Source organism: Triturus cristatus, chromosome 11 (assembly GCF_964204655.1).
Source record: "Triturus cristatus chromosome 11, aTriCri1.1, whole genome shotgun sequence".
Lineage (NCBI taxonomy): Eukaryota > Metazoa > Chordata > Amphibia > Caudata > Salamandridae > Triturus > Triturus cristatus.
In genome coordinates, this window is record NC_140594.1 from 1018117411 (window position 1) to 1018145148 (window position 27738).

The window sequence follows — 27738 nt, forward strand, 5'->3', positions numbered from 1 at the left end:
AGATTAAATGATGCGTAAAAATATGTTATCTGAAGTAAATGATAACCATTGAGATATCAATGTGAGATTATTATTTTTCTTGTTTGTGTTACTTTGCATGGAATTCGATACATTTCAGTAAAAAGCTTTGTATAGAGGAAGAAAAGTTTCTCACAGCTGTGCGCCCGGTTCATTCAAGACATTCAGCCTTGAATCACCAATTAGAATTTAGTCATCCCAGGGACTGGCAGCCCTTTGACACCGTGCAGCACGCACTAGTTTGATTAATTTTTATATTATCTGTTCTCACCACATTGAGGAGTAATCGTGTGTACCTGTAGGTGTGCAAGTGACTACCCCCCTTTTCTGAGTACACTTACAACAGTCTGCCATATGATTGCGCTGTTTGTCTAATTTTGAGGTGAGCACACTAACATTACATTACATTAATATACAATAAAATGACTAATACCTGCCCCCAACTATGCCTACAGCTTCGGGGGCCTGGAATAGTCTGAATTGCCACACTTGTAGGGTTTCATGGTTAGTAGTTGTGCTTGTTCTGTCATAGGTTGTGCTGGCAGGGGCTGGCAATGGGTGGTGCAAGCTGCAGTGGCCTCCTGATGAGGGAAGAATTAGGTGTGAAGTGAGTGACTCCTTTCAACTGAGGAAGGACAGCTGGAGATGGTTCAGAGACTTCATTAACTGAAAAGGGACTCGGTTGAGGCCTTTGCATTCATAGTTAATTGAATGGAGGGACCTGGGAAAGAGAATCATTTGCTCCCAAGAAAGACTACAGCCAGCTTGGCACTAGTCCAGTGACAGTGGGACCGGACTTATTTTTTATTTTATTTTTTTACAAATTAAACTCTGTAAATCAATGGGAACCACACCATTCAAATAACGGAAAGCCCACTTTGTTTTGAGCAAGTTGGAACTTTGCACCTGCACAATCCATGTTACAGTAGAGGCCAGGTAAAGAGTTTTAGATCCTACAGTGATTCAAACATGCTCCCAGTGTAAGAAGTTGATGGCATCCATTGAGCAGATGGGAGCAGCTGCTAATAGGGCCCCAATTCCACTAGAATATTAATGGACAAACTGTCTTCTGAACTCCAAGCTCACTGGTGACTCAACCAACTTTGTGAAATACCATTTGGGTTAGTGATAAAACAACTTTTATCAAACTTTGCACCATTAAAGAAGGGAATTTTAGGTTACAACCACTTGAAGCTGTCTAGTCCTAAAACTGTAGAGCTTTTAAATGCAGCATCGACCCACATTTGTGAATATTATTTTTAATTTTTAAAACAATCCAGCTATTTAAGCTCAGGTCAAATCGTACTTTAGTCGTAAGAATATTGAATCATGTATCTATCTAATGCAGGACTACGTTATTTTCCATGGTTCAAAACTGGTGTATTTTTTGTATTTAAAAAAGCTGGATTTTGTGTAATATCAAAAGATATTTTCACAAGGATCGTGAATTGCAGTGTTTATAACAATAGTAACTGAATGACCTATATGTTAACTGATTCTTGAAATGGGATTTAATGCGCCTTTTTTTTTGCTTCAACTAGATGGGGAAGAAACGAAAGTTCAGTGGATTGGAGATCGCTCTGATCGTCATGTTCATATTGGTGGTCATTGTGGCTGTTGTCCTCGTAGTGCTTCTGGCCACTGGAGAACCCGGAACGAAATCAGGTAAAAATAACTGAACATGTGGTTTCACTCCTGACAACAGAGGACGTAACCCCGATGTTCATTGATACACGGATATTAGGTGATTAATTAATTCTCTTAAGTGACAACGTGATACAAAAGTGTATATTTTCTTGCAGTTAAGACATTAGGTGCTGCATGCGGTGATGCTGGACAATGCATGGCTATTTGAATGTTCCCTTGTAAAATTTAGAGACCGACACAACTGTCAATGTTATTTTGATAAAAATACACTAAAGCATCGTTTACGAATTCTTCGTTAAATTGCGATTCTGGCCATAATGTACATTTGCTGCTCTTCTGCAAAAGCCTATACATTTGGGTGCCGATTACGATCGGGTAAAAAATGTCCCCGTATGACTCGTATCCGGTCTTTTTACTGTACGAATCGTACAAGTGCCGTACAAACTGGCAATCACGATTCGCATGGTAAAAAGTCCATACGAACCGCATTGGGAATCATTCCCCACACGTCCTCGGGTCGGAAAATGTGTCCGACACGTCCTCGGACGATTTACCGTACCAATGTGAAAAGTGAAGTCCGACCGAGGAATCACGATCCTATCCGTGCGTCCGATCTCACAACCGTATGGAAAAAACACCGTCCGCACCGAACTCCCATTGCAACCATGGAGACATGTGCCCGCATACGCGCCCAACACTCCCCCCAGCACCCATACGTTCGAGTCGTACTCCCCGTGAATGTACACCCCCCCTGTATGTACACCCGTGTACGTGTCGAACCCCCACCTGTGTACCCACACCCCTGTACGTTCGAGTCGTACCCCCACCCCTGTACGTGTCGTACCCCCATGTACCTACACCCCTGTACGTTCGAGTCATACCCCCACCCCTGTACGTGTCGTACCACCGTGTATGTATACCCCTGTACGTTCGAGTCCTACCCCTGTACGTGTCATACCCCCGTGTACCCACACCCCTGTACGTTCGAGTCCTACCCCCACCCCTGTACGCGTCGTACCCCCGTGTACCCACACCCCTGTACGTGTCGTAGCCTTGTGTACCCACACCCCTGTACGTTCGAGTCGTACCCCCACCCCTGTACGTGTCATACCCCCGTGTACCCACCCCCCTGTACGTTCGAGTCCTACCCCCACCCCTGTACGTGTCGTACCCCCGTGTACCCACACCCCTGTACGTTCGAGTCGTACCCCCACCCCTGTACGTGTCATACCCCCGTGTACCTACACCCCTGTACGTTCGAGTCGTACCCCCACCCCTGTACGTGTCGTACCCCCGTGTACCCACACCCCTGTACGTTCGAGTCCTACCCCCACCCCTGTACGTGTCGTACCCCCGTGTACCCACACCCCTGTACGTGTCGTACCCCCGTGTACCTACACCCCTGTACGTGTCGTACCCCCGTGTACCCACACCCCTGTACGTTCGAGTCATACCCCCACCCCTGTACGTGTCGTACCCCCGTGTACCCACACCCCTGTACGTTCGAGTCCTACCCCCACCCCTGTACGTGTCGTACCACCGTGTATGTACACCCCTGTACGTTCGAGTCCCACCCCCACCCCTGTACGTGTCGTACCCCCGTGTACCCACACCCCTGTACGTTTGAGTCCTACCCCCACCCCTGTACGTGTCGTACCCCCGTGTACCCACACCCCTGTACGTGTCATAGCCCCGTGTACCCACACCCCTGTACGTTCGAGTCGTACCCCCACCCCTGTACGTGTCGTACCCCCGTGTACCCACACCCCTTGTACGTTTGAGTCCTACCCCCACCCCTGTACGTGTCGTACCCCCGTGTACCCACACCCCTGTACGTTCGAGTCATACCCCCACCCCTGTACGTGTCATACCCCGTGTACCTACACCCCTGTACGTTCGAGTCGTACCCCCACCCCTGTACGTGTCGTACCCCCCTGTATGTACACCCGTGTACGTCAGAGTCGCACCCCCACCACAACCTCCTAAGTACGGAGCGCACCCCATGCCCCAACATCACAACCGCATGTACGAGTCGTACCAAGCCACACACAAGGACAGCACCGTACAACCAAATGGCCCATGTACACACCGTACACACGCTAAAAACGCACGTACACAACCAGGACAAACCAAAACAACACATGAATACACCATTCGATTGGCACAAAGCCACTAAACATGTCCAACAACCACTAAAATAACACATTCACTGACCTGCAACTGCCAAAAACAAACAGAGGCCCAATACACCACCACTCCTTATAACACACCCACCCAAACTTCAAACACAGCCACATCCACCAATGGACCAATAAAAAGGGCCCACACACACAAACCATGAGCCTTTGCAACAGACTCACTGCTGCCAGACACCACAGACAACCTACAGCACCATACTACAAGCTTCACCACACCTTACACTTGCACACGTTCACACAACCACCTTCACAAACACCCCCTCATCACATTCACACACACACACACACACCAGCCCAACCACACCCACATACCCACAACCATCCACCCCCCCCCCACCATCCACACCCCTCACCATGCCCACTACCAAGAATCCAAAGTTCAGTAACCGAGAGTTGGAGGTCCTTGTCGATGAAATCCTCAGAGTCGAGCCACAGCTCTTTGGAACATTGGTCAGACAGACCAGCATGGCAGCAAAAACAGCCATGTGGCAGACCATCATCGATGCTGTGAATGCTGTTGGGGACACCAGAAGGACCAGGCAGGAATGCCAAGCCAGGTGGTACGATCTGCGGAGGAGGGTCCGAGCCAAGATGCTGGAGGAACACAACCAGGCCAACGCCACTGGAGGAGGGCCCTCCCGCAGACCCGTACACTACCAGCCCTGGGAGGAGAGGGTGATGGCCATACAGCCGGTGGAGGCAGTCGAAGGATTAGGAGGACTCCGAGACCCGGGTGAGTACACAAACAACGCACCTCACATGGGGGGAACGTCATCCACAACCAAAATCACTAACAGGCACGCAACCACCCCAAGCTATCGCATGACTCAACCACACTCCATGAACACGCACATGCCACTGCCGCCACCATGCCCCATGCACCCAGCTGGACAATGTCAAGTCACAAGCCACAGAAGACACCAACACATGACACGGTAACCCGGATGGCGGGAGGGTGGGCCCCAAAATTCACATAGTGCAACTCAGAAGCAGACAACAATGCCCTCTGCCCATATGGCCTAGGTCACAGCCAGACAAACAGTGTGTCCCCACACAGGAAAGACTCGCCAGCAAATGGCGGACGCCTTGCATCAACACATGGGGGTGAAGGCACTGTTTTGCACATGACAGCAGCTAATGAACAGCCAACATTGTGAAAGAGTGGCAGCACACACCACCACAGCAGCAGCGCAGAGACACACACTACACCCAATGGGTGCCTGGAGATCAGAAACAAACTCACATCAACAAGCCAAGGGCCACTCAAAGATCTGCTAACAGTGTGTGCCCAGGAAGCTGGGCTGAGGTGACAGAGGGTGACACACAGAGGGAGGGAGAGGGGGACAGAGAGGGAGGGAGAGGGGGACAGAGAGAGAGGGAGACACAGGGAGACGGACAGAGGGAGGAGGCTGACACACAGAGGGAGGGAGAGGGGGACAGAGAGGGAGGGAGAGACAGGGACACGGACAGAGGGAGGAGGCTGACACACAGAGGGAGGGAGAGGGGGACAGAGAGGGAGGGAGACACAGGGACACGGACAGAGGGAGGAGGCCGACACGCGGAGGGAGGGAGAGGGGGACAGAGAGGGAGGGAGAGGGGGACAGAGAGGGAGGGAGACACAGGGACACGGACAGAGGGAGGAGGCTGACACACAGAGGGAGGGAGAGGGGGACAGAGAGGGAGGGAGACACAGGGAGAGCAGATCAGCCGTGTGGTGTGTGGGAATGTCTGCTCGTCAGCAGGTAGACTGCGTGCATGTAGCCAAGGGTGGCCAGTGCCAGAACCCCCCCTCTTCTCCATGGCAAAACACAGGGCCATGTCACAACCTGTTCACGAGCACAACAACAGCTACCTGCATCATATAAGTGTGTGGATCCACTCCATGTGCACATGTACAATGCTACACGGAAGGCGCCAATGCATGGCTCGCCACACCTGCCCACTCCACTGCTGACTGCAGTCACACTTGACGCAGCAAGTAAGACTGTGCCACACATAGTTAAAGGGGCCAAAGTGGTGCCCAAGGGACACACCCATGCACAAGTGCACTGTGAGTGGAATGCAAGACAGATCCTAATTCCAAGAGGAAATGTGCCAACTTTGAAACTGATGAAACATGGATGTTGCATGGACCAAAATTAACATTGTCTCTCTCACACACAGGTCAACCTCGTGGTTCACCCCCCAACACTGGGGGGGAAGACTCACAGGACCCGGATCTGCGGGAGCCCGATCCCACCGGCAGCGACGACTCTCACCACTCTGTGGACGACCCCGACCAACCTGGCACCTCTGGTGTCCAACCACCTGCAGCACCTGCGTCAGGTACAACTGGGCCAACCACCACCCCCACTCCTGCCACATCCAGAGGAGACACCCAGGATCCCTGCCCCACCACCACAAAGCAGCCAGGCTGGCCAGGAGGGACACGGTGTCCCGGGCACCCAGGAGGAGGCAGGCGACAACGCCAATGCCACCCCTCAGGGGTCCCGGAGACCCGATGTGCCCACAAGGGCAGGCCAGGTGCAAGTGGGCAGGGGTGGTGGGAGTGGAGGACGGCGGAGGCGCGAGCCTGACCAGTTGGCTGGGGAACCGGTATATTCCCATGTCCGTAACATCCTGGACACATACCGGCAGGACACCACGGGCATGGCCCAGGTTGTGTCCACCCTCAATGAGATCAAGGGGACCCTCGATGAGATAAAGACCCAGCAGGCCCAGCAAGATGCCTGTCTACTGCAACACCAACGGAGGATGGAGGACAGACAGGCTGAGCAAGTGACGGTGTTCCAGGGGATTCACAATACACTCCGTCGGATGGCCGACAACATGGGCAACCCTCCCTGTGCCACACGGCGTAGAACATCACCACCCACAGGGAGGGATCAGGAGGAGGAGGAGACATCCGACGGAGCATCCCAAACATCGTCACGGCCTGCTTCTGAGGGTCCCCGCAGGAGGCCGGGTCGTCCACGGAAAGGACCGTGAGGGTCGGCGCTACATCACCATCTCCCAGGACACCTGGCCTGGCACCTGGCCCACTGGACCAACAGCATCACAGCATCAAGAGACATTCTCTGCCACATGGCCCTGCTGGTCACTGTCTGACCAATGTTGACAAAGACTGTGGCATGGACTCTGAGGATTTCCAATGGCAAGGACACCAACTCCCCTACTGAACTTTGGATTCCAAACTCCCAGAAAGCCCCTCACGTTATACCCCCCCCCCACAAAAATAAAATATCACACCATGAAGAGAAGATGCCTGCTGGTTGCATTATTACCTTACATGTTTGTTGTAAAGTCTAAACATGCCTGAGTTCTCTTTTGACTTCAACCATCCACACCCTGGGGCCTGAGTCTGGCACGGGACACACGGGTCACAGTGTATTAGGCAAGACAGACATGGAGCACCATACACACCCGTGATGGGCCCAACCAGCTGAGGGGGTGGCCGCACAACCGTGCTGACAGACACATTGAGTACAGCAACAGTCATGCGCAGAGGTCAGGGATCATGTGGAGTGTCCTGGGGGGCACCCAGGTATGTGTAGACAGGTGGCAGAACCATGTCCTGCAAGCTTGAGTCCGGTGGATGCAGAGAATGGGGGCCTGGCCAACGTTGGATGCATGGGGATGGCACATGTCACAATACCCACACAGTCATGGACATCATGCCCAATACACAGTCTCAGCCCACACACACAGCTTGCATCTTGCTGCTCGACACATCGACACATAGCCACTATCCGGGAAAACCATGCCAGACATGCTGGATGCACCGTGGCAACACACCAGCATTGACTGAGAAGAGGCACCTTGGAGGCATAGGGACACCTTTATTAGTCATGTTTTCGGGATTGCAGAGGCAACTTGAATTACACATGAACACTTCTTGTGGAGTAACATGTGGGTCCAACACTGGCACCCCCCTTCTGCAGCACAAATGCGTGTTAGCCATGGAACTGGCACGCAATTGTCGGCTAACAGCTAAACACCCACAGCTGCTCACGGAGAGACTGCCACACACCATTGATCCGCTGATGTAGAAGTCCCACACCATGTCAAGCCAATGCAAACCGTATGTGTCCGAGGGCAGTGTTACACACATTGATGCCATCATCACAATCCCCTATCCCATCACTGATGACTGTCAACCAGTCAGACCATCTATTCAGATGTACACAGCTGCATATCATGTGTCCCATGGTGATGCTACATGGCTGCAGAGGAACCAAACATCGACAGGGGCAGTGTGCATACATCGTGAACACCTGCCACACCCAATACACCCCTGATGCATCCCTTACCCTAAGGAGACTTCCAAACTTGTCCGTGCGTGTAACGCTGAGTCAGCACACCATGACGTGTCCATGAGGAATAGCAGTGCCACAACAATGCAACCAGCAGACGCCATGCGCAAGTACCTGGGCAAGAGAGACACACAAGAAGTCAGCCACAAAAAACACAGCCACTTGCATGTGCATGAACTCGACACATGTATGGATGACAACATGCTAGGTCACAATTATGACTGGGGAAATACAATCATCACTGCCACCATCACTCCAGTGACACACCCACACACACCTCTGACTCACGTGCCATACATGCAGGTGGAGACACACATCACAACACATGCCACACGTGGAGCAATGTGTGCACACTCAGACACTGGTACTCACCACTAAGCAAAGAAGTTGCGTATGAGCCGAGTCCGGATGTCCTCCTGCAGCTCCACATCCTCCACATCACTAGCCCCATTGCCAAGCCCTTCGTCCTCCACGGGTGGATGGTCCTGATCATCTTGATCCAGGATGAGTGGCACAGCTTTCTCAACTGCCATGTTGTGCAGCATGCAGCAGGCCATGAAGATTTTGCAGACCTTTGCAGGGGCATATGGGAGCGCGCCACCGGTCTTGTGGAGGCACCGAAATCGGCTCTTCAGCAGGCCAAACGTCCTCTCTATCACTCGCCTTGTCCGGCCATGGGTGGTGTTGTAGCGGAGCTGGGCCGGCGTGATGGGGTTGCGGAGAGGTGTGAGCAGCCATGGCATGTTGGGATAGCCAGCGTCCCCTACATGGGAAGCACATGGACATCGTTAGAACTGGTGAAGCGGTCGTGCTGGTAGGCTATGCAAAATACAGGACAGACAGACTGTACCCACCAACAACACATGCTCGTTCGTTGCGCAGCTGCATCATCATTTCAGGCATCCTGCTACGCCTCATGATGTAGGCATCGTGTGCTGATCCTGGAAAACGAGCACAGACATGTGAAATCACCATGTTGGACAGACACACCACAAGGGCATTGATGGAGTGGTAGTGCTTCCGATTGCGGTACGCTACCTCCCGTGCGTGTGGTGGTACCAAAGCTACATGTGTACCATCTATGGACCCAATGACATGGGGCATCCCTCCCAGGGCATAGAATCCACGCTTGACACCAGTCAACGTTTCAGGGGTTGGGAACTTGATGAAGTCATCCAGGTGAATCAACATGGCCTCTAAGAAATCATGCAGCACACGGCAGAACATGCTCTGGGACATGCCACCAACATGAGCTATGGTATTTTGAAAGGTACCCGTGGCTAGAAAATGTAGGGCTGCCATTACCTTTAGCTTGGGTGTCAGTGCCGTAGGATACCTGTGCAGCGGTTCCAGGTGTGGTGCCAGTCTCGCCGTCAACTCCAGAATCAACCGTCGGGGGAAGCGGTAGCACCGGATACGATCATTCTACCGCATGGCAGCCAAGTCCGGAATTGCTCGGGGAAGAGGCGGCGCTCTGCAGGAATGTGGAAGTGACAAGGAAGAGTGAGTGCCCCACAACAACAAATACTTTGTACTGAGCACATGTTAATCTGTCTATACACATATGCTACATATGTGCCACATGCCCTGGACACGTATGGCTGGCAGGTGACACTCCTACCAAGACCCAGCTACACACGGAGATTGAGAACCTCCACATGCCATGCCATGGGATTAGCTGTGTCCCAGTGCAAGAGAACAGCCAGACGCAACACAGGAGTGACATACACCCACACATCAGCAGAAGTAGGATGCCGATTGCAGAGACTGGTAGCGGAACACTAGAGACACAGGTCACATGACATTACACTAGGACAGCCCACACACCTTGCCATGAAGGTGCACATGTAATGACTCACCACACATTCATAGAGAGGATGCAGACATGTCCTTGTCACGCTAATCCGTGTCCCATGCATACATACGCTCCTCACATCCGATACCACATGTGGCATGGTGTGCGGAACAGTGTCCAATGTCAATCTACATGTTGGTTGCTGCAACAGCTGCAGATTTTGAGGGTGCTCCAACATCAACCTAATGGGAACCCCCCACACATACATGACATAGTCACATCGTGCACCATGGGTAGTGACAAGTCAGGTGTGGTAACCCCTGTTCCGGCCATCAGGGGACACTTGCGTGTGTTGGTGTCCGTGCCATGCCAGTGACGCTCATCCCCAGTGTGCAGTACGACATGCACACATGTCAAAGGAGTGAAGGGCATGCCTGGCACACATTGCACCATCACACATTACATCTGTACACATCTCATCATACATCTGTTGCCTTCTCCACTCAGGAGTAATGTTCCACATCACAGCCTGTCACACCTGTGCCCCACACATGTAGTACTCCCCAGACAATGCCTTGATGTCCATCCATGGACAAGTATGTCAGCCCTATTCCCTTCCTGTGTGCTGCCTGTCACCACTGTGATGTGTGAAAACCACCGTACTGCTGCTAAGAGGGCCTGTGTACGTTCCATCATCACTATGGGAGTGCTGCCGTATGTGTACTCATAGTGATAGTGAGCGTACGCACAGGTGAACGGTCCGTATCACTATGGGCATGCATACGCGAGAACACCCATGGTGATAGTGAGCGTACGCACGCGTGTACGGTCCGTACCACTATGGGTACGCATACGCGAGAACACCCATAGTGGTACGGACCGTACACACGCCTGCACGCTCACTATCACTATGAGTACGCATACGCGAGAACACCCATAGTGAAGGTGAGCGTACGCACGCGTGTACGGTCCGTACAACTATGGGTGTTCTCGCGTATGCGTACTCATAGTGAAAGTGAGCGTACGCACGCATGTACGGTCCGTACCACTATGAGTACGCATACGCGAGGACACCCATACTGATAGGGAGCTGTTAGAAATGGGATTTCTGGTTGGCTAGGGCTTGCGCCAAAGCCAGACAGAAACCACCACTCTAGTCAGGGCAAGGAAGGTACACGCCAAAGATAACCCCTGCTCACCCCCTTGGTAGCTTGGCACGAGCAGACAGGCTTATCCCTGAGGCGATGTGTAAAGCGTTTGCGCGCGCACCCAGCAACAACTCCCAAGGCCCACCACAAAGGAAACTCCACACAAGGTATTCTATAAAAATAGCCTTTGTATTATACACAACACATTAGATAAAGACACACACTCTACAATGTGCCAACAGGCACGGGCAGAATTTACAAGGGATTATATATACAGGGGACAGGGCCACCTGGACCACTGTCAGGAATTAGCACTTTTTAGAACATAGGAATAATACTGTAGTACAAAATAACATATGTAGCACACAACCAGTAACTACTGGTATCAGGTAAGTACCACCTACGCAACCCTAACCACCTTAGGAAAATATTGCGCAGGGAATCAGGACCTCACTAGCACCACCTGTACTAGGAGAAAACAACCACCTAAGTATCACAATACCTGTAGGGGTCTAAGCACATAAACACATGATGCATAACATTCAGAGGTGTAAAGCACATGATGCATAAACACATTCAGAGGTGCAGGAAAGGAAACAAGAACACACTAGCATAATTACTACAAGTAAAACAATCTCCAATGCATAAACACAGTTTAGGAAGGAGAATATCATAAAGACATTGCGTAGGCGCAAAAGTACATATATAAAAATCACCAGGTACCCTAGGGGAGGGCACAATACAGAAAAACTGTCCCCCAGGCCAACTGGCTTCTCAGGGGTGCAGAAATGACCAATCCAATAAGGTCAGGGCGCGACTGCGCAGGCTGCGCAAGCCAGGCGCACCCTGCACAACCTAAACGTTGCAGCTGCCCAATAAGTGCTGGGCAGCTGTAGGGACTGGGGCCTGGGCACCTCGGGGCCCTTAGAACACTTATGGGAGTCGTTGGAGCCTGTCTGGGCTCTGAATCAATAACGTGCCCCTCGAGCCTCGCAGGCTCTAAACAATAATGTGCCCCTTGAGCCTCGCAGGCTCTAAATAATAATATGCCCCTTGAGCCTCGCAGGCTCTAAATAGTAATATGCCCTTTCCTTGGAGCCTCTGTGGCTCAAGAACCATGCGCCTCTTTGGAGCCTCGTGGGCTCGGAAAACGAATATGCCCCAACCGTTGGAGCGCCTCGCGCTCTGGAACCAGTAATGTCCCTTCTTTGGGGCCGCAGGGCGATCTGAACAAAGTGCCCCGTTACACGTTGGAGTCCCGCTCGGGGGACTCAGGCAGGTCTCAGGCACTGGCGTGGGAGCGACCCCGTCCCCCCCTTACCTGGGCTCGGCAGGACTCCTCTCCTCGCTGCCTCTCCCAGCCGGACCAGCGGCGCGGGGCTTCCCTAGCAGATGGGAGCCTCGCGCTGCTCCTATCTCACACCCGGGCCCCTTCCTCACTCACCGGGACTCTTCAAGATCCAGCGCGGGGTGGGCTCCCGCCTGGAGGGGACACGGCGCTTCTCCGCTAGAGTGCCCCGAGGTGCAGGGTAGGCTCCTGCCTGCTGCGGGGCTCGGAATTAGCCGTGAGTCGTCGGAGGGAGGCGGGGTAGGCTCCCGCCCTCCTGTTTCCTGTTCCGGTTGTCCCGCCCCCGGCCTGCCTGACTTCCTACAAGCCCGGCCGCGGCGGTGATTCTTCAACTCGGCAACCAGAGGGGTAGGCTCCCTCGGGATAATAGAACAATGTTCCGCGGGGTGGGCACCCGCTTACAGTTACAGCAATGTCCCTGGCAGGGTGGGCACCTGCCAGGAGACTCTAGAATCGGCAGAAAACGGGGCAAACGCCGGGTGGGCACCGGCTAGCAGAAATAAAGCGCTCCTAGCGCTAGGGATCAAAAGTGAAAGCGCTCTCAGCGCTAAAGCATAAAAAGCACCACAAAGTCCAGCAAAGTTCTTCCCTGCATGCAGCAGGGCAGGGGTGGGGGGCAAGGCTGGACCCAGAGCCAGCTCACTGGGCCTCCAGGCAGGGAGGTAGTCCAGGTGGCGGTCCTCTGGTCCAGCAGCAGCGGCAGCCCCCCCTCAGGTAAGATCCTGGCAGAGAACAGTTTCTGTGGGGACCAAGCCCCATTTTTATACAGCAAACCCCTTTGTTCTGGGTTCAGGGTGAGGGGGAAAACCAGTCGCAGCTGGTTGGGGAGCACCCTTGATGTGCTCAGCCCCTCACTCTATTCACTGGCAGGGCTAGGGTCGTCAGTCGCACCACAGGGGGCGGAGCCAGCATTGTGTGTGGAAAACCCTGCCCTATTCAGGACCCAGGTGTACTCCTCCCACCCATCTAGCTGCTGATCTCCCCATTCACCACTGGGTGGCTCATCCTGACTCTGGGGAATCCCTAGCCCGTCACATGACATGACCAGCCAATCACGCGACAGACACACTGCACACAGAAGTGCCCACTTCTAGAAGTGGCACTTCCACACTAGGTACATGCACGCCGCACATATCATCGCGCAGCATTCACTCCCCCGAGTCCGCACATACCAAACTCGGGCCTGCACACCCCACGCATCAGGAACTACTAGGGACACATACATTCCCCATGCATTCCTATGGTAGGGCAGGCCTATCTCACCACATGCACTCAGAGCGCGCACGCACTTTACCCTGGGACACAGGGAAAGTGCGCAGAAACCAACAAATCACCACACCAAGTCACCAATAAAAAGCAAAAAAAGTTCAGGGGTGAACCTGCCAGAAGGGCCAAGTCCAACAGGAGCGTACAGGCGCGTGTATGGCCCTACCACTATGGGTGTTCTTGCGTATGCGTACTCGTAGTGGTACGGACCGTACACACGCCTGTACGCTCCATATCACTATGGGTGTCCTCGCGTATGCGTACACGTAGTGATAGGGAGCGTACAGGCGCGCGTACGGCCCGTACCACTACGAGTACGCATACGCGTGGACACCCAGAGTGATAGTGAACGTAGGCACGCGTGTACGGGCCGTTGCTATGCATTTGGGGTGCCCTAGGGCCCCGGAACGCACCGTACCTGTGTGTGAAGCTCCAAATTACATAGGGGACACATGAGGGACAAGTATTAAGGCCTACATGCATGCTGGTTGTCATGGAGACCAAGTTCAAATTTTGAATTTGTTCAGGAAGCTGCACGGCAGAATTCAGTTGGAATAAATCTACTTTGTTGCAATGTGTTTGTGGGGCTGACATCATGCAGGACAAAAAAACAGATTGAGAACCCACAGACTGCTAGGTTTGAAGGGATTGGAGGAAACATAGGATGCAAATGTGAGTGACCAATCACTCTGTACTCCTGTGCATGAGATGGGCCAGCAAGGCAGAGATAAGGCAGCCAGGTCCCATGAGGGAGCACTTGCCTGCACATCTCTGTATTCCACGACCCAGCTGCTGCTACTGATTCCCTGGAACCATGTCAAGGGCTGTGGAGAGGTCACAGCCATTCACCCTGGAGGAGAACATGGCTTTGGTGGATGTGATCCTCCCACAGTACCCCCTGCTGTACGGGCGACCAGGTTATCAGGTGAGTGCAGTGTCCACTGGCACAGACTGTGTCCCTTTTTAGTGACTGTGACTTCTGCCATTGTGTCCAGGTGTGACACACATGCTATGTACTGTAGGGGGGGTTCCAGGGGGGGGAATGCCTGATGTCTCCTAGCAGTGCCCTGAGACAGGAGGGGTGTGTGCAGAGTCCTCCCAGCAGTGCCCTGAGACAGGAGGGGTGTGTGCAGAGTCCTCCCAGCAGTGCCCTGAGACAGGATGGGTGTGTGCAGAGTCCTCCCAGCAGTGCCCTGAGACAGGAGGGGTCTGTGCAGAGTCCTCCCAGCAGTGCCCTGAGACAGGAGGGGTGGGTGCAGAGTCCTCCCAGCAGTGCCCTGAGACAGGAGGGGTGGGGGCCTATCACTCCTAGCAGTGCCCTGAGACAGGAGGGGTGGGGGCCTCTCACTCCCAGCAGTGCCCTGAGACAGGAGGGGTGGGGGCCTATCACTCCTAGCAGTGCCCTGAGACAGGAGGGGTGTGTGCAGAGTCCTCCTAGCAGTTCCCTGAGACAGGAGGAGTGTGTGCAGAGTCCTCCCAGCAGTGCCCTGAGACAGGAGGGGTGTGTGCAGAGTCCTCCCAGCAGTGCCCTGAGACAGGAGGGGTGGGGGCCTATCACTCCCAGCAGTGCCCTGAGACAGGAGGGGTGGGGGCCTATCACTCCCAGCAGTGCCCTGAGACAGGAGGGGTGGGGGCCTATCACTCCTAGCAGTGCCCTGAGACAGGAGGGGTGTGTGCAGAGTCCTCCCAGCAGTGCCCTGAGACAGGAGGGCTGTTCGCAGAGTCCTCCCAGCAGTGCCCTGAGACAGGAGGGGTGGGTGCCTATCACTCCCAGCAGTGCCCAGAGACAGGAGGGGTGTGTGCAGAGTCCTCCCAGCAGTGCCCTGAGACAGGAGGGCTGTTTGCAGAGTCCTCCCAGCAGTGCCCTGAGACAGGAGGGGTGGGGGCCTATCACTCCCAGCAGTGCCCAGAGACAGGAGGGGTGTGTGCAGAGTCCTCCCAGCAGTGCCCTGAGACAGGAGGGGTGGGGGCCTATCACTCCCAGCAGTGCCCTGAGACAGGAGGGGTGGGGGCCTATCACTCCCAGCAGTGCCCTGAGACAGGAGGGGTGGGGGCCTATCACTCCTAGCAGTGCCCTGAGACAGGAGGGGTGTGTGCAGAGTCCTCCCAGCAGTGCCCTGAGACAGGAGGGCTGTTTGCAGAGTCCTCCCAGCAGTGCCCTGAGACAGGAGGGGTGGGGGCCTATCACTCCCAGCAGTGCCCAGAGACAGGAGGGGTGTGTGCAGAGTCCTCCCAGCAGTGCCCTGAGACAGGAGGGGTGTGTGCAGAGTCCTCCCAGCAGTGCCCTGAGACAGGAGGGGTGTGTGCAGAGTCCTCCCAGCAGTGCCCTGAGACAGGAGGGGTGGGGGCCTATCACTCCCAGCAGTGCCCTGAGACAGGAGGGGTGGGGGCCTATCACTCCCAGCAGTGCTCTGAGACAGGAGGGGTGGGGGCCTATCACTCCCAGCAGTTCCCTGAGACAGGAGGGGTGTGTGCAGAGTCCTCCCAGCAGTGCCCTGAGACAGGAGGGGTGGGTGCAGAGTCCTCCCAGAAGTGCCCTGAGACAGGAGGGGTGGGGGCCTATCACTCCCAGCAGTGCCCAGTGCTGGGAGTGAAAGGCCCCCACCCCCCTGTCTCAGGGCACTGCTGGGAGGACTCTGCACACACCCCTCCTGTCTCAGGGCACTGCTGGGAGTGATAGGCCCCCACCCCTCCTGTCTGTCCGTCGCGTACTGGTACTCCTTGTTCGCGTCGTCCTGATTTCCCGGCAGTTTTTGGCTGCCGGATAATATTCACCGTGCGGGATGACGTCGGTGCGAATCGTAATTCCTGGTTCGTGAATGGCAGGCTGCGAGCGTCCCGACGTCAGGTCGGCGCGTTCCCGGATCGCATTTGTAAAAAAATTTTCGGCGGTCGGGCTTTTGTACGAATCGTCCGGAAATGGTGTTTCCGTGCGAATCGTAATTCCATGTTGGTAGATTTTGACGACCGGGTACGCATCGGACGGAGAATTTCCTCCGTCCGACGGTTCGTACCCGGTTTTTACAGGATCGTGATCGGCGCCTTGGTGTTGCTGAAAAGTCTGTCCATCCTCCCATCCTTCAAGGCAACCTACTAAGGGAAGCATTTGAAACACAGCCGCCCACCTTCAGGACCAACCCAAAGTTTCAAAAGTGATCAGACCTCGAATACCTCACACACTAACCAAGAGAAGACACTGCAATCGAGACCAGATGTAACAGACCTTCTTGTTTGTTACCTGCACTGTTCAGCCATAAGCAGCTTTAGAGTTTGGGCTTTTGCGGACTGGCCATAATGGGACAGGCTGGCACGTTAGAAATCCAATAAATGCGGCAAAAATAAAATTATGATAGCATACACTTAGGAATCATCGCAGGGCATCATTACTCAGCTAAAGTGCCTCTTTTTGTATGACTACCCCATATGTTTTAGTCACTGGTATTGTTGGCTTTCGCACTCCTCACACTAGAACGTTTCTGTCCAAGCTGAAGTGTTTGTTCTTTGATCCTAAAACATGGGGAAGCCTGCTAATTTCCAGTCAAAAGACACACACTTGATGGACGGAATGCAGATTAAATCGAAACATTCACCCCCAGTCAAGAGATCTGAGTTAAATCCATCATTCTTTTGCTCACCATGCCACCCCAGTTTAGACCTGGCCATTTGCAAATCAGTCTTGACCCTGTGCCCAATGGGAACAGTCCAGCCCGAACTGCATGCCAGGTCCTCCCTGGACCAGAAACAAGCATCCTAGGACCAGTTTCGGGGTTTCACCCCTCTTCAGCCAGGATAGCTTAATTCCAGTGGCATGGAGAGCACGGGACCCACATCTGGGCATACCTGGCGCACTTAGGGCGAGAAAGCAAAAGACACGCACTTGATGGACGGAATGACCTGACTTGGCAGTTCGGGCTGGACTGTTTCCATGAGGCACAGGGTCAAGACTGATTTGCATATGGCTGGGCACAAACTGGGACGGCATGGTGAGCAAAAAACGATGGATTTAGGCCCATATCTCTGTACTGGGGTGAATGTATGACATTCTGCATTCTGACCATCAACTGTTGTTTTTGCATGTGTCCCCCCGAGTGGGAAGGGTATGCCCAGACGTGGGTCCCGTGCTCTCCATGCCACTGGAATGAAGCTATACTGGCTGAAGAGGGGTGAAACCCCGAAACCGGTCCTAGGATGCTTGTTTCCAGTCCAGAGAGGACCTGGCTTGGCAGTTCGAGTTGGACCGTTCCCATGAGGCACAGGGTCAAGACTGATTTGCATATAGCTGGGCTCAAACTGGGACGGCATGGTGAGCAAAAAAATGATGGATTTATGCCCAGATCTCTGTACTGGGGTGAATGTATGACATTGTTCTGCATTCTGTCCATCAACTGTTGTTTTTGCTAATTTCCAGTCGGCATCTTTACCTTTCCCATAAGTCCGTAGTATATGGTTTAGGGAAATATACCAATGGCATGGAAAAATTAAATGCCACCTGTTTGGTGCAGCATATGTTGTGCTATCAAGTAGGCTGGCGGGGAAAAACAAGGCTTCACGCCTAGCTCTACTGCCTGATTGCTGTAGCTTTTAACTGATCGGGAGAGTCCTATGTATATAATAGTGTCACTGTGGGCCATTGAAACAGGAATTATACTCCATTCCCATGAGAGTTTGGAAAAAGTCATTCTTTTAATATCATGTGTCGATTCACATATGTTTAGCTTTCCAAATCCTACTTTAATCTGTATAATAGGTGGACTTTTTTTATTCCAATGCATCCTCACAATTGTGTTTATTTGGGTGTTCAACATTCTGCTTTTTTGGTCTATTATCCCTAATCACACAATAATTTTTATTATTGTGCAATATTTGTGTTTTATATACATATTTTTGTCCTTGTAACTTATTTTTTGGTCCTGTGCGCCCTTTTCCATAGCTTTTGAGAAAATACCAAGACATATTTCTTTTTGCCTTTTCTTTGTGTTTTGTCCGAGTACAAGGGAATGGTATAGTTATGCTTTAATAAAGATGGGCAATCGCATCAGCTCTGTTCTGTTTCAGATGGCAATAAAATAACATACCACTGATTACATTGCTTAGAAAAGAACAATGAATGATAGGAAATGGGACTTTTGTAAAAGTCATAGAGATCGTCTGTTTGATAGTAAATCGTTTTCAATGATGTTATATATGACGTGCAAATCCTCACTCAAAAAGACTAAAGCCATGTAATTGCCAGAAATGTTCACCAAGTACATGAAAGCTAATAGTATTTAACATCTATAAAATGTCTGTAATTCTGCTTATTTTCAATGATGCAGAAAATTGTGCCTCAGTTTAATTGCATTCAAGTAATCAATACGCTATACTTCCAAATAACTTAGCACACTAAAGTACACAGGGTATATAAGTTGCATTGGACCAGTACAAACAATGTGATTTAGGCTATTTTGCTTTGTACGTGTGCACTCTTACCTTTAAATGTGTTTTGCTTATCATCTAAAGTTTTGTGTGGTGTGTTTTGTTCTCTGAAAAACTACAGGTGAACTTAAAATGTAATGCTTAAATCCACTGCACATGAAGAACTGAGTGGTTCTTCAGGTGTTAGGGAGCCTCTAATTAACATAAATCTCTGCGACTTTAATCCCTATGGTTTCATTGTGTCTTGAAATGAAAACCCAAATTTAAAATTCAAATAAAACTGCATTGGTATTCTATTAGTAAGCCAACAGTATATGCAATGGCATTGTAATGTTGTAGCAAAATATTAGCTTCTATGGCAGCTGTAAGCGCCGGAAGAAAGCTATAAAAATGATATCCCTATTATTTCCACATTGAAAAAAATGTGTAATACCATTACTTGTATCTTCATTGATGTCATATGTGGATGATGCATATGTGGTCAGACCACTGCAACAATCTGACTCTGCAGCTTCCGCTTTTTTTGGCACAGTTATGCATGTGCACACTTGTGGCATAATCCCTACTGTCTTGCTTACATTGGAGTTTCCAGCCAAAATCTGTTTCCAGCACAGATTGAGCAAGAGTTATTGAAACAAGCATTGGTAAAGACAAGTATTCTTAATTGACTGATTGGCTTTGCCAGTGCTTGTAGAATTCTACACAAGATATGACAGGCATCACAACAGAAAACAACGTGTGCCTGCATGTGCAATCAACTCTTAAAGCTGTTGAAAGGTGTTAGACCTGGCACCATTGGCGTGGGTCTCCCTTCCATTTTTGCTGCTGCCTCGTGTTTTTGCTGGTGTTAGATATTTTGGGCACTGTGCCACTGCTGTCCAGTGCTACAGTGCAAGTGCTCCCTACTGTAAATGAATGTATTAATTGGTGACTCCATGATTGACTGGTTGGTTTACTTGTCAGACTCTAATACAGTGCACTGAGTGTGCCCAGGGCGAGTAAATCCAAATGCTGCTGGTGGGCTTGCAGTACTGGTTGTGCCACCCACAGAAGCAGCCTGTAAACGTGTGTCTAAGGTCTGCCATTGCAGAGCCTGCGTGCAGTCTGGTACGGTCATGCTGACTGGGCAAGTGCACCCACTTGCCTGTCCCTAAACCTTCCCTTTTCTTCATATCAGACACCCCTATGGTAGGCCCAAGGACAGGGTGCATTGTAAGGATAAGGTAGGACATGCCCTGGTGTGTGTGGCATGTTCTAATAGTGAATTACAGCCATTTTCTTGTTTCACTATTGCAAGGCTACCTGTTCTCCATAGGCCAGAATGGGCAGTTTGGTTATTGCATTCTATAATCCTAACTGACTCAGGGAACATGGTAGAAATTCGAATTTAGTATGCCTGAACCCAGAATGATAAAATACATCTTTTAGTAAAGTTGGTTTTAACATACTGTGTTTGAAAATACCACTTTTAGAAAGTAGGTATTTTCTTGTCTAACCAGTCAAACCTGCCTCTGCTAGGCTGTGTATTCCCTGTCTGGAGTTTGAGTGACAGGGCTGGGGAATTCCAGGAGACAGGGTGAGGTGTCCCAGTGGTGAATAGAGAAATCTGCATCTAGATGGGTGGGAGGAGTTGCACCTGGGACCTGAATATGGCTGTGCCTTCCCTCCACAATGCTGGCTTCACCTCCTGTGGTGCGTCTGATGTTTCTGCCCTGCCGTCTGAAAAGAAAGAAAGAAGGAGTCCGGTAAAAAAAGTGCTCCAGGACTTACCAGAACCGGTTTGAACAAGGCAAAGGCCACTCTGCCCTCAGGGGACAAAGGATTTGGGGATATTATTGGGACCCTGATCCCAAGAATTTAGATCACTTTTGGACTACAAGAAGAAACCTCTGCTGAGGAGAGGAACCTGAAGAAACTGAGGAGACACTATTCCTAAGCTGAAGTGCTGCTTAGGGGATTGGCCTGCAGTGGTTGCCTGACTGCCAAAGAGAGGAGAAAGAACTTTGTGTGCTTTACTTTCAACTTGTGAAGGATCTCCAAGGGCTTGGAAAAGAGCTTGCCTCCTGCTGAAGTCTCAAGGACAACAGACTTCAACCCCCAGCTCCTCAGAGTCCTTTTGGAAGTGCCTGCTGCTGTTTTGGGCCTTCTGAGGGACAGCGTGTCGCAAGGAGCTGGAAGCACGACTCAACGAAGAAGAAGCGTGTCGCTGTTGCTGCCGTCGCATCTCTGAACAAGCGTGTCGCCGCTGGAGCTGTCGCACTGCACCGCATCGAGAGAAGCGCCTCGCAACGAAGAGGAAGCGAGTCGCTGCTGCCTGCCATCGCACTTCTGAACAAGGATGTCGCCGCTGTAGTTGTCGCATTGTGCGGAAGCTTCACGCAAACTGGGAGAAGAGTGTCGCAGCTGAAGCTGTTGCCGTCGCACTTCTGAACAAGGGTGTCACCGCTGCAGTCCACGCATCGAACCGAGAACCTCTCGCATCCCCGGAGAAGCGTGCCGCATCTGGAAGATCTTTGCGTCTTTATTTCTTTGCACTGGAACTTTGCCTCATTTCCATCGCTGCAACATTGCTTGTCGTGGAAGAGCAACGCATCGTAAGGTACATTGACGCAAAGTGTCGCATCTTCAGAACTGAACTGAACTAAGCTAAAACTCCCATCTTAAAGTAACAGTATTGTGTATTTTTGTCGTTTATGGTCTTGTGGTAAATCTATATAAAGTATACTTAATTTTGATATAAAACCTTGTGTGGTGTCCATCTGTAGTGTTGTCACTTGCTTACTGTATGTGGTCACAAATGCTTTACACACTGCCTCTGAGATAAGCCTGTCTGCTCGTGCCAAGCTACCAAGGGTGTGAGCAGGGGTTAATTTAGGAGTGTACCCCCTTACCCTGACTAGAAGCAAGGGTCCCTATTTGTCACAAGTACCTACCTATGCCAACTAGAGACCCCCAAATCTAACAAAATGTCTCCCACTAATGGAGCGATCGGCTCAGCTATCTGCACCAGGAATATTTGCCCATAGTATCAATATAATGATGCGAGAAAGTGAATTATTAGATGGGGTAGTTGTGAAACCTCACTAAGTAATAATATACATTTTTATAAGAGGTCTAGCTAGGTTTCTTTAAATTCAACATAGGCTCAGTCCTGGATAGCTGTGGCACAGAGCAGTCGGGCTTAATTCAAAGGAAAACAGACAATACGTAAGAAACAGAGCACAATCAAAATTCCACTTCAATTTATTAAAACAGTTTATATTTTAATAGATACCAAAATTACAAAAATCTTATAAGGTACCCGGAGTTATGATTTTTGTGTGGTTTTCATAAATCACTGCAATTCACTTAAAGTTTTAAAAAGTTGGAAAATCACTGCTTTTCACTCTTATCTGTTGTCTATGAGCCTTAAACAAGGTGCTCTCGGGCAAAGTCAATGTTTCAGGCTGACCGCAATGGAAGTTAGGGTCAGATGCAGGAGCCTGTTTGGTCTCTGCCAAGATTTTTCCCTTGCAGTTAGAAACTTTTCTGTTTTTTTTTCTCATCAACTGTGAGGTCGGCGAGGTCCACTGCAGCTTCAGGCTAGTGTTGGGCTCAACTTCGATAGACAGGCAAAGTCCAGCAGTCCGGTGAAGAGCTTTGGTTCTTGACAGCATTCAAGGCTACCCATGAACCAACAAGTAGCAGTAGTCTTTATGTCTTGGACTCTGTGCCCAAAACTATTATCTTTTGCTGGCTTTGACTTGCAACCGAAACACACAAAAGTTAATGGCAGGATACTGCAATAGGTCTAACCACTGGCAATCCAATTAGGAACAGTCCAGCACAAACTGCTTGGCCAGGTCCTCTCTGAACTGGAACACAAACAAACTAAGACCGCTTTTGCCCTGATAGGGGCTCTTCGGCCGGGTGTAGCTTTGTTCTAAGGGCACAGTGAGCAAGGAACTCAGGTCTAGGCATACCCTTTACCACTTACGGAGGTACATCAATATCACAAAAGGTGATCGGAGGATGTTTCCAATCAGTATAACCACTTGCAATCTCTTGTGGTACCATTCCAACCCATCGGCATTTGTGTGCCTCTAGAAAAGGGGTCTTCAAACTGTGGGGCGCGACCCCCAGGGGGGCCGTGGAGTGATGCAAAGGGGGTCGCGCCTTCCCAGTCGCACTTCTGCCCAGGCCCAAGGGCTTCAGCCCCCCACTTCCCCCGTCCTGTGTCTCAGCCCGGGCTGCTGCAGTGAAACTTGAGCTGCTGGGGGCTCAGCTGGGCAGTGTCTGGATTCCTATCTCCGGCACCCCCGTGTTTTTTCACAGGTCTTTAAAGACCATTTGCATTTTAACATGCCTTTGTAAACTGGTTACAGAGGCTTAGGTTTTTTTGCTGGTTCCAGTACCCCCTGGGTCCCCACTGTGCCTATTCCTTACATTTGGATTTTACATTCACTGCCGTAGTGTGAGAATGCATTTCATGGAAAGGAATACAAAGTTGGCTTCCTGGGGGCGCCGTGTGTGAAAGTTTATTAAGCTTTTGAAGCACCTGCTGCAGCGTTTCTTTCCCCGGCAATTACCAGGCCTCACATAAATGTCAAGATAACTTGTGTGATTAATTATCTTCCTGGAGAGAGATCAGAATTTTGTATAGTTGAGGTTTTGACTTGGGTGAAGTTAGTGCAGAGGGTTAATATGCCTGCTGCAAAGAACGTGTACCAAGTAGATTACAGAGTGTGTATGATGTGAAGAGATCAGCAGGTTACTGCTTTCAAAAGAGACATCCTTTTGTTACTTGCAATTTATAACTTAAAGTCCTAATATAGAATAGTGAGCTATTAACTTTCATCCTAGAACAGCATGCACACTACAAAGAATACATTATTAGACCATTGATTAATGTTGCAAAAAGGGTTAATTTGGCTAGAAATCAATTCTTATTATTAAAGGAAACTCCCAACTATGCCGTTTCTTTTTCGACTCTGAGTTTGTGCTTCTCCACACCAAGCACTCTTGAACTATACTGCCTACCAGTATGGATGACATGTGACTCCTATACTTTTAGTCCTTTGGCTTATGTAACATTTCCTATACACTGATTTACACACTTATGATTGATTGTCTCTGTGTAATTTGTGTGTGATGCAAAGTGCTCGGACACCCTACACTGGTATGAGTGGCACTGTATAACTAATTCAATGCATCTGAGAGTGTGGGGTTATGGAGACTTGGTCACTGTTAAAGGGTGCTAGTGAGAGAATCCGTGGTGGGGGTGGTCATTGGGGGGGCACCAACAAACATTGTCGCACAGGGCACCACCAGCACTAAAGCCGGCCCTGGGAAGTATGCACAGATAAGCGCTGAAAATACCGCTTTAGGTGACTGCTTTTTTTTGTACCGACTGGGCCATCAAAATAATCTGCTGGTAACCCTAACCATAGGACTGGAAGTTTGTTGCAGGATCAGCACATTATTTATTTCCTTCACCCTCGATCCCCGATTAATGCCGCAATAGTTTAACTTAGATCTTAAAGTCTACGCCCCCGTCAATAACATGCTGAGTTACTTCATGGGTCTGGGAATGCACCCTGCATTCAGACAACTCATTCCTCATTCTCGCCCTTTATTGTCACGCTCACCTTGCACTCACAGTGATCACAATGCACTCACACTGATCACCATGCACTTGCACCATTCACCCGCTCACCTTGCACTCACAGTGATCACTCTGCACTCAAAATGCACTTGTCCTGCTCACACTATACCTCAACCTGCAGTCACATGAGTACACTACTCATCCTGCACTCATGTGACACTTCACTCACCTGTCCCCCTCACTACTCAATATGCAACTCACTCAAACAAGCCCATCAGTAATCATACATTCATTCATCCCATTCTGAACTTGCATCCGCACCCAAAATGAGAGAGGACAGCAAGGGAGTGAGAGAATTTGATTGAAGAGGTCAGGGATGAGGAGAAATGTGAATTGCCGAAGAGAAGTGTGGACACGCAAGAAGTGAGTGTGATCCAAAGGTGAGGGCTTCTGTTAGAACAAAGGGGAGATGTGAAAGAGGAATGGGGGGACTGGAGAGGTGTAAGATACAAATAGACAAAAATTTGAATGAAGAGACGAGGTGAATGAGAAGTGCTGAGGGGCACGGGAGGTGACCGGGCCAGAGAGGCCATGAGATAAATGTGAGAGACTGTTAGAGATGAGGGCAGTGAAAGGACAGAATGGCAAGAGGTGATTAAAGGTGAAGTGAGAGGTTGAATGGGGAGAGTTCAGAAGTTGTAAAAAGGGGTGAAAGAAAATGACCTGCAAAGTGAGAGAGGGATCCGGGGTTAGGAGAGGAGAGAGGGATGGAAGGGAGGGGGTGCGAGGAAATCTGCATGGGTAAACGGCTTAACTCTACACAAAACCGCCGGGATTTTAAGGGACCCCTGCTTCTTCCGGTCAGGGCCAGGTGAGCTTCTAATGTGGCAGCACGTATTGCTGCAGAGTGGAAGGCCCTTCACAAAGGTTGGCTTGAAATCTTTCTGATGATAATTGCTGTATTTTGGTTATAAATGGGTACTGATTGGGTGAAATCTTTCCTCAGCGTTACTGTGTGTAACAAATATCAAAATAATGAAGCAATGCTATCCCAAAATACGCGGCATCACATAACCTCATTTACATTTTCATCCCACGCAATTTAGTCAACAGGTTTAGACATTTTTGTCAGGAGGGGGTCCTTACACCTCAAAATGTTGACAGGGGGGTCTCGGCATCCAAAAGTTTGAAGACCTCTGCTCTAGAAGCTTTCTATGTCCCTGTAGCTCAATCAGGAGGACAGTCAACTGACACATGAAATGACTTCTGGGGTCCTGTGTTCAAAACAAGCAGGTCCAGTCTTCCATAAGTGTTCATACAGCAGGACCTTCTTCTGAGTCTTCAAATGTCTAGGAGTGTTCTGTGGGTGGGAGACACACCTTTGTCTTACTCTAAATGTTCAGGTTGGTTATTTCCTTTACCCTGGGTTTGGCTTTAGCTTGGCTAGTACAATAAAGTACAGGCAGGTCCAGGTGTGAGCTGCATGTGCCAGTGATGGGGTAGGCTTCTTCTGAAGGCAAGAAGGGCTGGATACATACTCCAGGCTACCCTTTGAAGTGAAATGAAGGCAGGAGCACAGCTCCTCCCCAGCCATCCTGTCAGGAAGACCCACACCAATCCACATCTGGATACTTTGTCCACTGTCTGGGAGCAAAACACATCATACAGCAGGAGTCAGTAACAGTTAGGTGACCCAGGACACTCTCATAAAGACAATTGTGGCTTTGGCAGGACATAGCCAATGTTCTTAAAGTGGCATATTTAAATAGTAATACAACTCTGATGACCATTAGGTGGGATTTTAAATGCCTGTTCCAATAAGTATTTGAATAATATTTTTTGCGTGTCCCAAAGTCAAGTTATTCATTATGATGTAACCCAGTGATCTTGTATGGGAGAGTCAGCCTTGCAGCAGTGAAAAACAAATTTGGAGGTTTTTCACTGCCAGGTGAAGAAAAAAGTTAAATACGGATGCCCTACTTTTCTTTTAATGCCATGTGCCCTACCCTATGGACATTTAGGGCCCAACCTAGGGGTGACTTATAAGTATTAAAAAGAAAGAATATTTACCTTGCCAGCTCAAAATGCTGTTTAAAATCACACTACAGGCTGCAATGGTGGGCCTGAGACATGTTTTCAGTGCTAGTTAAATGGGTGGCACAACAAGGGCTGCCATCTACTTGTAGGCAGTAGGTACATGTAGTGCCAAATACTAGGGACATACGATCAGATTGAATTTATCAATGAGGTTTAACCAATTCCACCATGTTTGGAGGGAAGAGCAAAATCACTTCAAACACTGGTTAGCAGTACTAACACCAACAAAAATAGGCTCAGCTACAGAAGGCAACATTCTTATGTAACGAAAACAGTATTTAACATCAGTGTATGTTGAACTATAAAATATCATCATGCAGGCTTTAATGAACGTAGAAATAAACCAATTGTGCCATTTCAACCTCTAACGTATCGAATATTTGTGTCCATCTGCAAACCTTTATATTTCTATTATGTATAGTACATTAATTTTTACTAAAGAATATGTTTTGCTCACATTCTACTTTTTTTTTTTTTTTCTAATACAACTGTTAATGTTGCTGTTATTATTTGTACAGATACAGTTGTATTTGATCCACAATGTCCAGCCATAGAACTTGCACACCGAATAGACTGCATTCCAGACCAAATGGGCACACAGGTACGTCAACCATTTTAAGTCTGCTTTTGTTTTGCATGATCATCATAATGAAATGAAGCATCGAAGTGCTAGTGGAATTGCGGTAATGATTAGGTATTGTAATTAAACAAGACTATGCAAATATTTTTAGCACCCGGGCATATCACACCATGATTCGTGTAGTATGCTGACGTGAACAACGCTGGGACCACCTAAGTATTTATCAAATCAATGCTTATAGTTCTCTATAGCTCTGCACCTAAAATAGCCTAAGGCCTCATTTCAAGTTCTGTTGTAAATGGTAAACAGTCAGAATATCGAGTTTTTAT

At 50.0% G+C, this 27738-nt stretch overlaps 1 protein-coding gene across 3 annotated transcripts in view; it reads left to right on the forward strand.

Moving 5' to 3' along the window:
- Positions 1-27738, forward strand: part of LOC146785847 (maltase-glucoamylase-like) — a 783978-nt gene that overhangs the window by 132377 nt on the left and 623863 nt on the right. For all 3 annotated transcript variants that reach the window (XM_085635202.1, XM_085635203.1, XM_085635205.1), the window contains 2 exons: positions 1560-1683; positions 27348-27430. In XM_085635202.1, the coding sequence (XP_085491328.1) occupies positions 1560-1683; positions 27348-27430 (207 nt within the window). The remainder of the gene's footprint in view (positions 1-1559; positions 1684-27347; positions 27431-27738) is intronic.